Below are 17,009 nucleotides of genomic sequence, written 5' to 3'. Positions count from 1 at the left end.
TCCTGATAATCACCCATTGTCATTAAGAAAATGACAAACTAAATCATCAAACTCTGTAAAGTGAGATTCTAGTGGAATTTGAACAATCCCAGCTGAAATGAAACATCTATAGGAATTCTAATGAAAGTGTTAAAAATGCAGAGATCGCTTACATTACTCACAAGATCTTGCACATTACTCTGTTGATGTTCAATTTTGACTGAAGTGAAATTGGAGGTAGATTTATAGGGTTTTGCCCAGGCAAACGTTTCTGTAACATCTATGAAAAAAGTTAGAAGTGTTTATGCTAGAATTAGCACAATTTTTGAGGTGTTACACCTCTAATAAAACACTCACGAGGGAGTTCACGATTACTTCCATTTTTTACAAATGGAAAACACTGAGTATTATGATGCCTAGGAAGTTTATTGTTATTTGTGCATACTCTCGCAGACAGCCCTAGGGCCATGCTAATGTTGCATGCACATTTGTCAGCTTTCAAGATCAGAAAACGGTATTAAAAACAGAGAAATAGAGAAGATTATTATCTTAAACAAACAGGGAATGTAACATTGAAAATTAATCTAAAAGCATATCAAAAGATAAATCTTTCTTAGGATAAACTGAACTAAATGTCATTCAATGAAGAGATATACTGCTATGCATGACTGATCATACCATCTGAAAATTAATGAACTCTTGACACTGTAAGTTCACAATTTTCATGGCTTATGCTTCATGCGTCAAAAATTACTGTACTCTCCCAGTACCATATGGTGAATATTAACACAGAGAAAATCAAATTAAACTTTTGGAAGAAGCTTAGTTCTTTCTGAAATCACATTTTTTGTTCAATCTATATTATTCAGTATGAAAAACGTGTTGTACACATAGAAAAATGGAATTTGAGGCTAAGGGGTGAGAAAACATTGTTCCAGGACATTTAATGCACAATTAATATGGGACACAGTCTTGGCTTATGAAAACCCCTAGTCAATACAATTTAATGAGTCTCCTTCACAGCATTCTATGAAAAGGAGTTTGATCTTGCACACTGCTAAACCCAATGAGAACTGGCAGTACAGAGCATATATTTGGCAGAAACTCCTTTGCTCAAATACTCATGCATTCCTTCTCCCTCTGTGAACAAGTGTTCTGAATATTTATTGTGCCTAGTGAAGAGTTATTTTAATTCAAACACTAGCAGCCTCTTTAAGACCACTGGTTAGTCTAATAAGAGATCACATTTTTATATCTAAGTTACCAATAAAGCCACCAGCAAGTAGATAACCTTTGTTGGAGTTTTGTTAGAATAGTGACTCCTCCAAACATCCCTAGAGCATTAGCTAAAGCAGGGCTCTGAGAGGGGAGAATATGGGAGGTATTGCTGAACTCTGAACCATCATTTAAAAATAAAAATAAAACTTCCTACTATTGTAAAGGATTGGTTGTAGAAATAAGGTGAATAACATCTGTTTTGCTTCTTGTCCTCTCTCTTGCGTGTCAATAAGACCTTGTGCTTACCTATGGATTCAACCAGAACATCCTTAAGGAACTTCCTCCTGAAGAGCTTACCACTTGTAAAGAGCAATGGAGAGGTTGGCATGAGATGGGGAGTCTGCATACCAGTGTCTAAGTCATTGTGTGTGTCTAGCTACTACATTGGCCACAAGGGCACAACATGCAGATTGAGTCATATCCATTATAGATCTGTGATGTAGGCAGCTGGGTGGTGTAGCTTAAGTAGTATCTGACAGGTATGCCTGATCAAGTTTTCAAGCATAGTGTGATATATAATTTTTCCGTGCATTCTCAAAGGAATGGTAGGATCCTTGCTAAATGTTATGCCTTTGGCATCGCATCAGAATTACTGTGGAAGAATTTTTAAGCCATGTAATCAGAAGGTGAAATTGCAGGACTTCCGGGGTGGCGCCACTGGCAATGGCGGACTCCCTCTGAATCGGAGGGACAAGCTCTGCACGAAGCGGGTCTTTTCCGCTGCGGCGTAGCGGGTCCCTTCTGGAAATCACAGGCGGATGAAGCCTGTGACCATTGGACTCGGCGGGCACCCTTAGCGCCCCCCCAACCCACAAAGGAACCCACAAACGGGCTCCGAAGTGAAGAGGGGGAAGTGGCGCGGTGCTGTGAGTTTACTGCTTTTTCTGTGGAGCGAAGCCGCATAGCCGTTGCCGGAGAGTGCTGCCTTTTTCTTGGGACAATTTGGCATCTAAAATAACCAACCGTGAGTACTGGAACAGTAAATATTTGGACTTCAGATAAGAATTGGCGAAATAAGAAGGAATTTGGACTTTAAAACTAGCCCTAATTTGGTACTGAAACAGGAAGGATAAACAGGAAGTCACCCTTCCGTTTCTTTGTAGTTAGAACAAAGCAAAGACAATACAAACTAGAGCCTTAAAAATTATTTTCAAAGGATCGACTTTCATCATTTTAAATCGCTGAACCCCTCTTCGGCAGCAGGTGAAGAAGGGGGATTTTTCCTGAGCCGTTTAACCTGCAGAAGTAAAGTTAAAGCAAAGTAATTTTCCACCGTCCTGACCCTGGAGCGGGGTGTCAGATTTGATGTTTGAAGCTCATTGACCAGAAATAAACGTCTTGACAAATAGTTAAAAGAAGAGAAACATTGTGACTCCATTGTTTCCTTTCGTCTTTCAAGAGAACAAATATGGACAAAATATCTTAAAAAAGAAACTTTGTTGTTATTGTTTCTAAGGAAAAGAACTACCAGAAGCCTTCCCCCTAGAGGGGAACTGGGAGATTGTAACTAAACCCTGGGAACTTGCAGCTGTTATTGATTACAACTGTGGGAAAGAATTTTGTGACCTTGTAGGACAATGCCTTCAGAAGCACTGTTGGGTGCTTTCTGTAAAATAAGTGCCCTATTGGATCAGCTAAGTCAGAAGATGGATTTTATGACTAATGCGGCCAGAACCTTTGAACAGGTAGTGGGAAATCATATGGAGCCCACCGAGGAACCAAAACAGGAGCGTGCCATGACAGAACAACTGAAAGAAGAGGACCTTGCTGAACCTCGGGCGCCAGGGATGGAGGGACTTTTGGGCCAGCAAGAAAATGAGTCTTTGGATTTGATAAATGAACTTGAAAAAAAACAGTTTCTGAAAGATAAAGTTCGGCTGGAAATGGGGGGTTGGACTGACACCCCTATGCAGGGATGTTTGGACTCTCAGAATCTGGCAATGGGCCGTCAGAGGTTTGGAGCTGTTGGGACTTATCTTGGAGGGAATTGGAAACATGTTTACTACTTGAAACATGTTTTAAAATACCACATGGAGTTTAGTCTGGACTATGAGAAAGGGGCTGATCTGTCGAAAAGGGTCAAAAACACTATCAAGCTGGAGTTCCCACGAGTGAAAGGAAAATATGAAGAACAACTGCGGAAGGGACATGGAAGAGATTTGATGGCCTCGGATATAAGAGCACCAGGCTAAATGGGCCAGACTAATTGGGACAAAAAGGACTGATAATCCCGGGACCGGGGGGAGGGGACGCTGGAAGAAGATTGGATTGTTTTTATTCTCTTTTTTTATCGTCAGAAATGTTTGTATGAAAGTTGCAAAAATGTTGAAACGAAATTACTAGGCTCTTGTAAGAATGTTTAAAGAATTAGGTAAAAAGGTAATGGTTAAGAGAAGTTGGTATAAATAAGATTTAAATTTTAAGTTTTAAGGTTTAATATAAGATGAAAATAGAGCAAGGTAATGTATAGACAGAATACTATGAATTATGGAAAGGATTTGCTGTGACAATTTATCAATCAAGATACAAGAGATGGGAGGAGGAGGAGGTCATGGAAAGAAGGTAAAGAAAGTGGAGAATTTGAAAAGGATGGTTTTATTTTTTATTTTTTATTTCTGTTTTTGTCTTTTTCTTCTGTAATTTTGTTTTTTTTTCTTTTCTTTGTGATTTTAAAAATCCTTTTTTAATAAATATTATTTTTTAAAAAAAACAGAAGGTGAAATTGCATCATTGTAATCATTATAATTCTTGAGCTGAGTGCTCATGCAAACAGAATTCCCACTCACTCCCCTACTGCAGGCAGCTATATCCCCCCCCCAAAAAAACCTCTTCCCTTGAGTAACAGCTACCTTGAATATGGGACGAAGGGCGGCAGTGGGAGAGAATTGGGGGAAATTGGTTAGAGGGAGTTTGCAGGAGTGAAATGTTTACTTGAAAAGCTGGATACAAAATGCTAAACAATCAATAACAAAAATTTACAATGTAAATATAAATAATAAGGAACATAAAGTCTAGTTGGATCTAGAGATACAGAAGTGAAATAAATTCTGCAGTGGTGCTGTTCCATTAATTAACCACTAGTGGAAACCACTGTGCATGACCTTGGCAAGAGACTGTGTATATCTTTGAATTTCATTTCTCTTTGGTCATGCAATAATTTTGTGCTGTCAGCAAAATCCCTGCATGCAGAAAAGACTTCCACTCATGGAAGCATGCCTCTGACTGTAAAAGAACAAGTCAAGAAACCAACTCTTAAAAAAAGTCTGCTATGCCAAGAAATTTTGTACCAGAGAGAAAAATAGACAAAGATAAACAGAAAATTCCAAGCAAACATATTTCATTGCCACAACCAAGAATACCCAGTAGTTTGTAGGAAGGCTTGATCACTAACATCAAATGCAACCTGTTATAAGATTACCATTAATCCTTTGGAAACTATCAAATGAGCATGAAAAAGATAAAAGGATGATACATAAATCAAGCTGCTGGATCTCTTCTGTACCATTCGAAGTAATAAGTAGTCATCAATTACAGGGCCTCTGAGTTCACCGTGTTCTTGGGGTAAGTTGCTGAGTTAGCACAAAATGTACACCACTTAAAGGAAGTTGAGCCAGAACTGTTTCAGATAGTGCAATATAAGTGTTAACAAGTCTTATTTTTCCCACGGAAGGAAGTCTTTGTTACAGAGAATCTCAAATGAACTTATTTTCAGAAATTGTTAACAAGGCACACATCCACATTAGATGCTACAGTTCTCTTAAAAATAAAAGTTCTTAGCAAGACGCTTTAGTTACAAGTTGCTAGTTAGAATTGTAATTAAGAAACAAAAGGGCTTGATTTGTTTTGGTCCTACATCACTGCAAGGTGGGAACACTAGAATTAAAGAAAATGAAACTGATGATGAATAAAATATTGGTGAAAACAGAAACCTTTCATTATTGAGATTCTTTCATTTTTAAATTATTTCATTTAGGTGGGTGTACAAAATACAGTATTCCCTAAAGAAGACATTAAGAGAATAATGTTAAGTAAACCAATCAAACTCTCCCACATGTTGCTTTTCTTTCCATCCCACATCTCTTACTATGCTTCACTAGCTATGCATGGTCATGCTACTCTTTCATCTCCCTGTGCATGAAAATGCACACATTTAGCTCAAAAGTAGTGTACATTCACATACATCTTAACCAAAATAAGAGCAGGAACTTCCTTGAAAATGGGGAAATATGAGAGAAGAATAAATAAAATGTCTTTTGAATGTATTACCTGACTGTTGAAGACTTTTATTTGGAAGGTGGGTTAAAGGCAAGGAATAGTCTTATTTATAACAGCAACTATTTTTCTTCTCAGTCTTGCCATAAATAAACTTCTGCATAATATCCAAACATACTAAGTCTCTTTTTGGACATTAAAACTGGGTACAATGAGCAAGTAAGGTAAAGTAAAAAGGTGAAGTACCCCTGGTCCAGTCAAAGGCAACTATAGGGTGTGGCACTCATCTTACTTCAGGCCGAGGGAGTCGGCATTTGTCCACAGACAGCTTTCCGGGTCATGTGGCCAACATGACTAAACCGCTTCTTGCACAATGGGACACCATGAAGCCAGAGCACACAGAAATGTTGTTTACCAAGGAACAAGTAGAGTGGGTGTGGCACCATGAAAGCAGGCTCTATTTCAACCTACACATTATTTTTAAACTCATAATGATTCATTTACTTACTATAGAGGGATACCAATATTCAAACCTATACGCAGACATTATATTGAAACCCTGAAACTACTGTACAGGTGATAGATTAAGCTGTTATGAGAAAACTGGTGGGCAATATTAATAAATTATTATTCTTTTCCCATTTTAATTTTGTATTCTGGCCTATGTGTTTTAAATGGTTTTATGAATTTGGATTTTAAAATATTTTAAACTGCTTTGTGAAAGATTTCCTTAAAAAGTAGACTATGAATCCCTGAAATAATATTGTATTTATTCTAGAAATATAAAATATGCAAGTGTCCAAAGCTATGTAATTTTTTTAATAATGTAACTATCATTTCTATTTCCAACCGTAATTTCTAACTATATTAAGTAGCCAGCAGAATTCATGTGTCCTGGGAACTCTCAGCATGTAGCTAGAACTCCAGAAAGTAGTAGTAAAATTTATAATTTCATAGGGCTCATAAATTGATTTTAGTCATTTTTACATTAATCATTCACTAAAGGTGACAGTATGCTTATTTAGTTAGATAGCTAATGCTTCCCTGAAGAATAAAAGCTGCTTTAATATATCACTTTGCCATTCAGCAACTAGTGAGAGCAAAAGAACATTTTGTCAACTTCAGGAAATAAGAAAACTATTAAGAATTATTTAAAGCTTCATAAAACACCAAGAAAATGTGCAACTGTCAATAAGGGTAGCCATAAATCTTTCACTTGAATATTCTCACAATGTATTTAGCTTTAGCTTATCAAATGTGCACGTCCACATAACCAGTGTTACATTTTAAATTGCCAAAAGGCCAGGAAAGCCCATTAACAAATTAACACCTTCAGTGATTAAAGGGTCCTGTAAATTAACAGATCGACTTAACTGCCACATACGAAATATGTCAGTTAAAATTCTGTGCCTTTTCAATGGATTCAAGATCTATCCTTGCATGAGTATTTTGAACTTTCCATTATAAATGCAGAAGTGGGTGCGATTCCGCACATCCTATTATAATGGTCAGATGAGAAGACTGCATTCGTTTTCAAGGTTACACAAAAATGTTTCACTGTAATCTGAAACTGAGCAAGTGAAGAAGGAACACCCCTTGATAAGATCTAGTAACTGGCTCATCCCACTGAAAAGGACATCAGAATGGTATCTGGAATATACCTGAAGCTTGTGTATATCTTTACACCGTAATTCAGAGTTGACCATTAAACAAGCCAGTTTCATAACCCATGACTTGAAGTTGGTTATTTTAGAAACTAACCAAGCTGCTAGGTCCTAGCCGCTTGGATTCCTAATTCAGGCGTAACATTAAGCTAAGATTCTTTGCAACTGAAAGTAAAATTAACAGAAGTCCTGCTCTCAGCCACAAAAGAAGAGAATGGGAGCAAGTAGAATGGGAATTGAGCACTTTCCTCTGGCTCATCCACACTGTACCCACTGCCTCTGGAGCTTGTGATTCTATTTATCATCAAATCTAAATATGCCTAAGAAATGTTCTCCATATTTTCATGCTAACTCACTCAGCCAACCTGTCAACACAATAGTGCAAATAGTTCAGCAAACTGTAGATCAGAGAGGGGTGGGAACTGGGGACATCCTTGCAATTCAAAAAAAGCTTACACAGCAACAACCCAAAGGTTCTTTGTGAGAGAACATGACAGGTGCATAGAGAGAAGTAGAAACTCTGTCCCTTCAAATGTCCTAGCCAATTAGCAGAGTTTGTTTTTACTTTGTACTAACTTCTGAAGTGCAGCAAAATAGAAAATTCAGTACGAAAGTGGAGATATTTTACAATCTGGTATAAATGGAATTCATTAGTATAGCAGCTAAAGTAGCACACTTATGGATTACTCCCTAAATGTCAAATTTAATGTTTAGTATTTTTTTAAAAAAAAATCCATCAAACTATGAAATAATTTCCTGATATTCAATTATGAAAATACTGGAAACAGTTTTAAAGGCACTTACCTGTACACTGCCCACCGTTTGTTGGATCTCCATAATATCCTGGCATACATGTTTCGCACTGTTTTCCTGTAGTTAGGTTTTTGCACTGATCACAAACATTACCATTAACACAGGTGCTATGTCCATTGCACTGGCAAGCTGCAATTAAAAAAAGACAGAACTAGTTTTTAGCAGAGAATGAAAAAGAAGAACAAAATAGTTATTCTATCAGGAGAGGGAATAAATGTCAAAATAAAAAAAATCCTTCCAGTAGCACCTTAAAGACCAACTAAGTTAGTTCTTGGTATGAGCTTTCGTGTGCATGCACACTTCTTCAGGTATCTGCTACTGGAAGGATTTTTTTTATTTTGACTATGGCAGACCAACACGGCTACCTACCTACCTACCAACACGGGAATAAATGTGTCTCTGTTAATTCTCCTTGACCTCTCAGTGGCTTTCTCTACCATCAACTATGGTATCCTTCTGGAGCGGCTGTCCGAGTTAGGGGTGGGTGGCACTGCTCTGTGGTAGTTCCGGTCCTACTTGGATGAATGTTTCCAGACAGTGTTGCTTGGGGAGTGTTCTTCAGCCCCATGCAGCCTTCAATATTGAGTTTCTCAGGGTTTGATTTTATATCCCATATTATTTAGCATCTACATGAAACTGCTAAGTGCTATTATCCAGCGGTTTGTAGTATGTTGCTGACAATATGCTGATGACACACAGATCTTCTTCTCCTTTACATCTACAGGTGAGGCAGTGGATGTGCTGGGCCATTGTCTTGCCTAGGTAATGGCCTAGATGAGAGCCAAGAAACTGAAGCTCACTTTAGATAAGACTGAGGCACTGCTAGTGGATGGTTCCCTAGACTGGATGGATGGGAGGTTGCTTGCTCTTGATAGAGTTACACTTCCTCCAAAAAAGTGGGTACACAGATTGGGGGTACTTCTGGATCCCTTGTTGTCACTGGCTGTCATTTGAGGCTCAGGTGGTCTCAGTAGTGTGGAATACCTTCCATCTGCTTTAGCCGGTGGCCCAGCTACATGGCTATCTGGACAGGGACAGAAAACTACTATGCTCCGAGATCTATAATTCCTCACAAAAATGATAACAGAATAATAACAGAATATTGTGCTTAGTACTTTAGAAATAATGGAATGTTTTAGTGAAATTAACAATTTGAAACTAGCTAGCAGAGGCCTATAAATAAAATACTGCAAGTGATGTCATTGCTTGCAGTTCATTTATTGAATAAAATTACCAGTTAATGAATAAAAGAAGAAAGCAATTTTTCCTGCACCCCTCGGAAGAATGAAGCACAAGACTCCCGGAGTTGGTCTAGTCTGATGTCAGAAAGCAAGGATAGAGTGTAGGATTAGCTATTTATAATGTTATTAACACAGTCCGCTGTATAGTTTTCAGTGCTACTGCCACCATCCCAAGTGACCACTGCTTCAATTTTAGTCTTAGTTTAACCCCTTTATCATGTCTAGGATCTTTATTCCATTTTACCATATACTGTAAAGCATTCTCTACAGCACCATTAATCAAGTGTCCAACTTCATACTGCTTAATCCAAGAGTGTCATGCTAGGAGAGAAAGCACAGCTCTGATCCTAGAACCTTCAATAATACACTTGAATATTATATACTTCATCTTTCCATTCAGTTACAGGAACCATATACTGAAGTACTAATGTACTCAGCTGCACAACTGTGATGAAAACAGTTTCTCCCTGCTGTTTTTACATTGGCCACACTAGTCAGCAGCTATGTGTTAAATGAGTGAACAGAAAAAGTTTTCTTCCCACAATCCAATGCCTTAAGTGCCTTTTTCACTACACTGCATGTTTCACCTATTAAACAGATTATGCTTCAGTGCTTGTACAATAATCAGAGGTTAATAAGGGATTAGTCTCATTCGTTTTTTATGAGCAGATGTTACGTTCTTTTCTTCACGGAGCACTGCTAAATTGTTTTGATTCGGCATCCATTGTTTCTCTGTTATTGAATTATTTCTTGTAACACTGATTAACTAAAGATTGCTGTGTAATTTAATAAACCTGATGATGGTCTCAAATTTAGGAATAGTTAACGTCACTTATTAGCTTTGATATTTATCTGGTCTGTTACAAATGTCACAGTGCTAAATTAAACCAACTAATCAGCAATCAATTCATTATTTGGAATAGTATTACTAGGACTGTGCTGAATGTTCATGAGAGTGTACCTGGGCTAAAGAAAAAAAAGAAAAAGAGAGTCTTCATCAGGATGCCCAAGATCCTCCCTAGACACCAACCACACAAGCATGCCTTTGTTTCTCTTTGCAGCTCCCCTTGGCATTGGTGCTTTAGTGTCTTTCTTCCTATTCTTTTTTTTTAAAACCCTACTTGCTGCCTATATCATGCCCAATAGCCAAGATTATACGATGACCTGTAACACCATTGAGTCTATTAGGTCTGGATACTTGAATTGTCTTGTCAATCTAATAGCAAGAAACATTGTGTTGCCACTGTGTTCTGAATGGGTATCAGGGAAGAGCATGGCTGTTATTCTATGGGCATAATGGTTTGCAGATGGTTCTCTTAAAGTTACCTAACACTGGGGGCATTTTTCATAAAAGACAAAAATGTTCATGGAAAGTGCCTCCCCCATCTCAGCTCTGCCCTAATTGTCCCAACAGTTACTAATATAGTCTTTCTGCTTTGATAACTTAGTAAGAGAGCATGCATAGAAGGGCAAACATGTAGCTTGAGATTCAGACAGTTGTGACCTATAACTGTGTTCAAGGGACATTTTTAAACCCAACTTCTTCATATAAGCCTTTGAAAATTGATTATAAAAGTATAGTGGTTTTGATTCATTTTTATTGTGAGTTTTTGTGTTCTGCATATCTCACTGGATGATTGAATAAGGAGTTAGATTCATAAAATTCTTTTAAAAAAATACAATTAAAGATAGGGATAAAAGCCTATATTGAGTCGTCTATATTTCTTCCTTGCAGCAGAACAGCAAATCTCTTCAGGATTTTAACTGCACTGAAATTTGGTTTTTTAAACTTACTGGTAAAATGAGAAGAAATTGCAAACCCATGATGCTTAATCACTTGAGTCAGGAGTGGTGTTGACTGTAAATGCATCAAGATGTGAAGTTCCAGAACCTTTATTTATTCTGTAATGAAAAACCTCCTTTGTATCTAGCTGGGGTATCTGTGATCTATTAATCATGGATTAGAACCAAATTAGAATAGCTGAATAAGTTCAAGGGTTCCACATAAATCTGCTCTAGAGTTCAACTACTTTTCCCTTCTGCCCTTGACTTTACTTCTTCCACCTACTTGCTTCTTTCCTCTGCTTCCATTTATTTTAATATCCAGAAACTGGCAGAAGGGGTGTGCATATATATCTCCTACCCAGCACAACAGTTCTTTAATTTAATTGCATCTAGGTAACAATAATAAATAGGAGATCCTACCTGGGCACTGGATAAAAGACCAATCATAATTTTTCTCTTTGGGACAAAGATTGTTGTCAAGAACCATCTCAGTAGAATGTATCCCATTCAACTTCATTGGCCCCCTTGAAGACCCTTCCACACAATGGCCTTTGCCTGTGTTGCTGGGATCGTTGCACCATCCACATCCTGGGTGTTCCAAACATTGTCCACACGTTCTCAATCCAGAGCAGTTTTGAGCTATAATACACAGGTTATAATCAACAGTCTTTAAAAGCAGAGTATCTGTGAGAGGTCTCTAGTACAGTTAATATTCTGAAAACCGCTGAAAGTAATTCAACTTTTCTGCCAGCCTTTTATACTGCTTTCATGCCAATTATTCTGAAGAAAAGCAAACATTACTATTGCTATAAAGGTGATAAAATACTGAAGATATAATATCACAAGCAAAAGTTGTTTCATCCCTCTGAAACAGATGTCCACAACAAGGTATGCAATGTCCTGTTTAAGAGGTCTATACCCCCACCTTTCTGCACATATATAATTAAGGCATTTAACAAACTAACTCCACATCTACCGGTAAATTTACCTAAACTTCAAGTGCAGATCAACAGTTTTATAAGCAATAAAGACCAGCACATCCAAATTCAATAGTATTAAAAACATGGAAATATATAGTGGTTCCTAAGGATACAATCCTACAACCCATGGGGGTTATTTGGAAGACATAAGATAGTGTGTACTTGACTTTCTATAGCCTGTAGAGAGGAAGTCTTCTACCAAAGGTCCTCCTTGGACAATGGTGCAGCTCTCCATTACCATGACTGCCCTACAGGTAGTAGTCCATGACCCAAAATGGGGTTGTTTGGGAACATACCAGAGTATGACAAGGTATCCAAGAATTTTCAGAAACCTGGGCTGCCACACTCTTTTCTCCAGCCAACATATTTCCTGCCCAACAAGCAAAGCCAAAAGCTACTCAATTCAGTAGCTGCTGTGGTTCATCCCTTCCCCTTAAGAGTTCCGAAGAGTTTTGTTTCTTCTAAAGAATTTGTTTGGCTGATTATATATTTTCCCTAGTAGTTTGAGAGTGATTCCCAATTTAGTTCCAAATGGTGAGATATATCGGAGATAACACAATGTCTTTTTACTAGACCAAGTCCTCTCTCTCAAAGCACTTATGTGTGCCTTCTGGGATCTTGTTAGAATCTTCAGCTCTCATTTTACAAAACAATACCAGAAACAACTGTGTGCTCAAAAGTTTCTACTTTCCAGAGTTCATGTAATAAAAATAAGGTTGGTAATCTGTCAAGTCCCTTGTTTTTCAAACACTTCACCATTTCAGGCTGCAATTCTAAACTCAACAGGATTTAATTCTGAGCAAACTTGCATAGGCTTGTTCTGTAAAGGAGTGACATCATTTTAAAGCTTGTACAGCAGAATCATAAACAAGTTTACTCCAAGTTCAGTCTCGCTGTGTTCATAGAATTACAGTCTTCAAGAGATGAATTTTGAGAGAATACCCTGGATTGCACATATCATTCAGTAAAATCTTTTTGCTATTGGTCTTTATGGGTTAAAGGTACAGTGGTACCTCAGTTTTCGACCATCTTGGAAGTCGAATGTTTTGGTTTTTCAACACCAAAAACCCGGAAGTAAATGCTTCCATTTTCGAACGTGCATCGGACGTCAAATGGCTTCCACTGAGTTTTTTTTCAATTTTCTCTATTGAATTTGCAGACCACCCTTTGTGCCTCAGTTTTCGAACGTTTCGGAAGGCAAACAGTCTTCCGGAACGGACTTCTGGAACGGATTACTTTCAAAAACTAAGGTACCACTGTAATGTGTTCACAATCCTTTTCATTGTGGGAAGTTTCACACATACGTGAGCTATCTCTGTTTCATATATTGTTTCAAACTATGCCCAACATTTTAAGTCATGTACTTATTATTTAAATAAGCACAAACAATCTTCTGTTATAAACTTACGGATGACAACTCCTTTCTCCCTACTATACATAGGGAAAGGCTCAGGCAAGCTTTATTGTCTCTAACTAGAATTCCTGACAAACAGAAAGCCAGGAATAACAGACCACACACAAATATAATGAGCCATATCTGGAAACAGAGGATGCTCTTGATAAGCAGGGAATCACCTAAAATGGTGTGCCATGACATAACCGGGGAATGGGGCAACAGCGCAATCAGTGTATATGGGCTATTTGGCTTTGCAAGGCTTCTCTGACCTGCAGAATGGGCAGCAGACCTGATACTTAGTTAATAACATACAGTAATTTACATCCCATACCTTCAACATAACTTCATGTGCCCAGGGCAGCTAATAAATTAATAAGATATAAAAAGTACAACACAAACACGTTTTTTAAATAAAATAAATAATGCTTGCATTTTCAGTTCTTAAAACAGAAACATGTTTTGCCTAGTGCCTAAATGAAATGGAGAAGAAAGTCCAAGCAGGCTTCCTTGAGGATAGCATTCCAAATAGGTAGGGAGCGAGCCACTAGTCACCAACAAGATGTTAAACTTAAACTGATTTTTTAAAAACAAAAAATTGAGCAAGTTTGAGTAGTAGCTGTTTTTGTGCACAGGGGACACTTTCTAGATCAATGTGCATGTTTCAGAGCCCCTCGGCGTCTGCCACAGAACACCAGTATGCTGCAAAGGATTCAGAAACGTATTTTAGGACCACTGGGGACTGGCCAAGCCTGTTGGCACTAGCCATCGTACCACATTAGGACCCAATCACTTTTGGTACACTCATCAGGGGGAAAAACAGTACACAATTTTTGCAAAAACTCATTCTATCAATGGGGAGGAAATAAATTACATCCTAAAGAGGGGAAATGTTCTCAGAACAAATTGGCATGTAAAAAATCAATCATCACTACAACTTGGAGCATGAATTAATAGCAGCTGACAATATAGTGAAACAACACCCCCCCCCCAAAAAAAAGAATCAAACTGCAATTAAAGCTTCTATGTTGTGGGTAATGTGCACCACACTAAAGGCTGATTAGGATGTTTATTTTTAGTACCAATTCTAAAAGACGCAAAGAAGGAAGAAAGAGAAGGAAGCTGACCTATGCTTTTAGCGTCATTTGAAGGGTCACATAGATTTGAGCAAAAATATCCCACTGACCACTAGAAGATACTCAACAGGATACATGTGTGTCTGTGGACACTCTCCACACTTCAACTTTAACTGAACTAGGAGAAATATACCCATTAAGTTACTCATATTTGTCTGTTGCAACATGATGATTTTCTTCTTTATTAATGTAAATCATTTTAAGAATCAAGGGAAGCCTATCCTTCCATGTCTAGCATGGGTTCTGTTAGTTGACACATGTATGAATTTCAGTACAGTGGTGCCCCGCAAGATGAACGCCTCGCGAGACGAAAAACTCGCAAGACGAAAGGTTTTTTCGTTTTCGAGTTGCTTCGCAAGACAAATTTCCCTATGGGCTTGCTTCACAAAACGAAGCTTGCCCCCGCACCCCGGACCTCTTTTGAAGCAAGGGGCGGCGGGGAGAAGATCGCTTCTCCCCGTTGCCAGTCCCGCAATCTCCGGGGACAGAGGGGAAGGCGCGCGCGATCTTCTCCCCTCCGCCCCTTGCTTCAAAAGAGGGGACAGAGAGGAAGGCGCGCGCACGCCTTCCCCTCTGTCCCCGGACCCCTTTTGAACCAAGGGGCGGCAACGGGGAGAAGCGATTCTCCCCGCTGCCCCTTCCTTTGCTTTAAAACAGGTCCAGGGACAGAGGGGAAGACGTGCGGAGCTTCCCCTCTGTCCCTGGACGGTCTCCATAGGAACGCATTGATTGATTTTCAATGTATTCCTATGGGAAACCGTGCTTCGCAAGACGAAAAACTCGCAAGAAGAAAAAACTTGCGGAACGAATTAATTTCGTCTTGCGAGGCACCACTGTATTGTGCTTCACACTTGCCAAGAACATTTAGGTTCTCTGACGATCACCGTTAATGCTCTAAGTCAGTGGTGTCCAAACTTTTTTCAAAGGGCCAGATTTGATGAAGTGAACATGTTGCTTTTTTTAGGATTTTACCCCAAATTTGTTGTGCTTTCTTAAGGATTGAAGTCATCGTTGACAAACTTATTCCTTGGGGGGGTGTCCCCCTGAAAGTTGTTGCTCACTGAGGGTTAAATAAGCAGGCAAGAAACCTGCAGGCAGGCAGGTGGGAAAGTGAGCCGCAAGGGAGAGCGAGCTGAACACTGGGCACACAGTGGCCACGATAGAGAGCCGCACGCAGGGCGCCTACACAAGCCGGCCAGCGGCCAGAAAACAGAACAGGGCACATGTGCAAGCCGGCTGGTGGGAGGTTCCAAGGGTCGATGCTGGAGAGCTGCAGCTCTCCATTGATGCATTGGCTCCTGGGCAGAACAAGCCGAGCAGCAGGTGCTCAGGGGCCGCAACAGATTCATTTCTCAGAATTGCTTGGGGGTGCGGATTAAATCAACCAGGGGGCCGGATTTGGCCCCCAGGCCGGACTTTGGACATGCCTGGTCTAAGTCAGTACTAGTAAGAAAGCAGGCTCAGACAGAATTTGCCTACAAAACAATCACCTGTGGAACATTAATTTCCAATTTATTAAAAGGCCGTATGAGCTTCCACATATCAGACTTTAGTTATGACTTTGATGAAGGGGGACACATAGAATAAAACAAAAGTGAGTAAAAGAATCTTCTACTAATGGCAATGTAAAGGAGAAGAGCAACTGGAAGGCCTTGGTCATGAAGAACCTTTCGGAACTTAATGCAGACTGTTACCATTAATAATTCTGGCTGGTGCAGCTTATGCCAAAGCATAACCTGTTAAGAAATATGATAGCATTATGTATTTTATCTCAAACACCATCATAAACCTCACTGTCTTGGAACTTCATAAGATCATACACCCTTCAGAGCAGATAAGAGGATGTGGGGGTCTGAAAAAGGAAGGAAAGGAAGATGGCAGTCCCATTTGTGCAAATGGACATCCACTGTGCAAGCGGAATGCCCCAACTAGATAACACCCTGTTTTATACTTTTCATAAAATTGACCTGTTTGAAATAAATCTGGGCTATAGCCATCATGCCCTGTTGAGCTTCCCATGGACATTTTACAAGAAGAGTTTCAAGACTAGATAGGTCTTCTGTCTCATCCAGCGGAGCTCCTTTAATGATCTTATGAATTCTTAATGAACTCAGTATTTTATATATTACCATTTTTAGATTATGTAAATGGTTTTTCAATGAATATTTTAGACTATGAATAACATATGTAATTTTATATTAGGTAACATGGCTAGTATAACTGATATTATGGTTAATACAATTTGTATTGCATATAATACATGCTATTCTTGTATTTAGACTGTTGTAACATAGTTTTGATGCACTATGGGCACAATGGTTTTATGGAAAATGCAATACAATGTATATAAACAAACCAACTATTCTACATGTGGGCCAAAATGGTGGCATTTATATAAACCTCTGCTTCTACTTAAGTTTCTTACATTTATGATTAAAGGTTCTCTCTGGACTGCCTTCTATCAGTCTGTTATTTTTCAGATCAGAAACGATTTCATAATAATAGTACTAGCATACGAGCCATTTGCA

General features: G+C 38.8%; 1 protein-coding gene across 3 annotated transcripts in view; it reads right to left on the bottom strand.

Moving 5' to 3' along the window:
- Window positions 1-17,009, bottom strand: part of ATRNL1 (attractin like 1) — a 524,570-nt gene that overhangs the window by 372,567 nt on the left and 134,994 nt on the right. For all 3 annotated transcript variants that reach the window (XM_082222558.1, XM_082222560.1, XM_082222559.1), the window contains exons 18-19: window positions 11,393-11,611; window positions 7,938-8,075 (exon numbers count right to left, since the gene is read on the bottom strand). In XM_082222558.1, the coding sequence (XP_082078684.1) occupies window positions 7,938-8,075; window positions 11,393-11,611 (357 nt within the window). The remainder of the gene's footprint in view (window positions 1-7,937; window positions 8,076-11,392; window positions 11,612-17,009) is intronic.

Source organism: Podarcis vaucheri (genome assembly GCF_965113315.1).
Source record: "Podarcis vaucheri genome assembly, chromosome: 5".
In the NCBI taxonomy this organism is placed as follows: domain Eukaryota; kingdom Metazoa; phylum Chordata; class Lepidosauria; order Squamata; family Lacertidae; genus Podarcis; species Podarcis vaucheri.
This window is presented reverse-complemented; position numbering and strand designations above follow the sequence as displayed.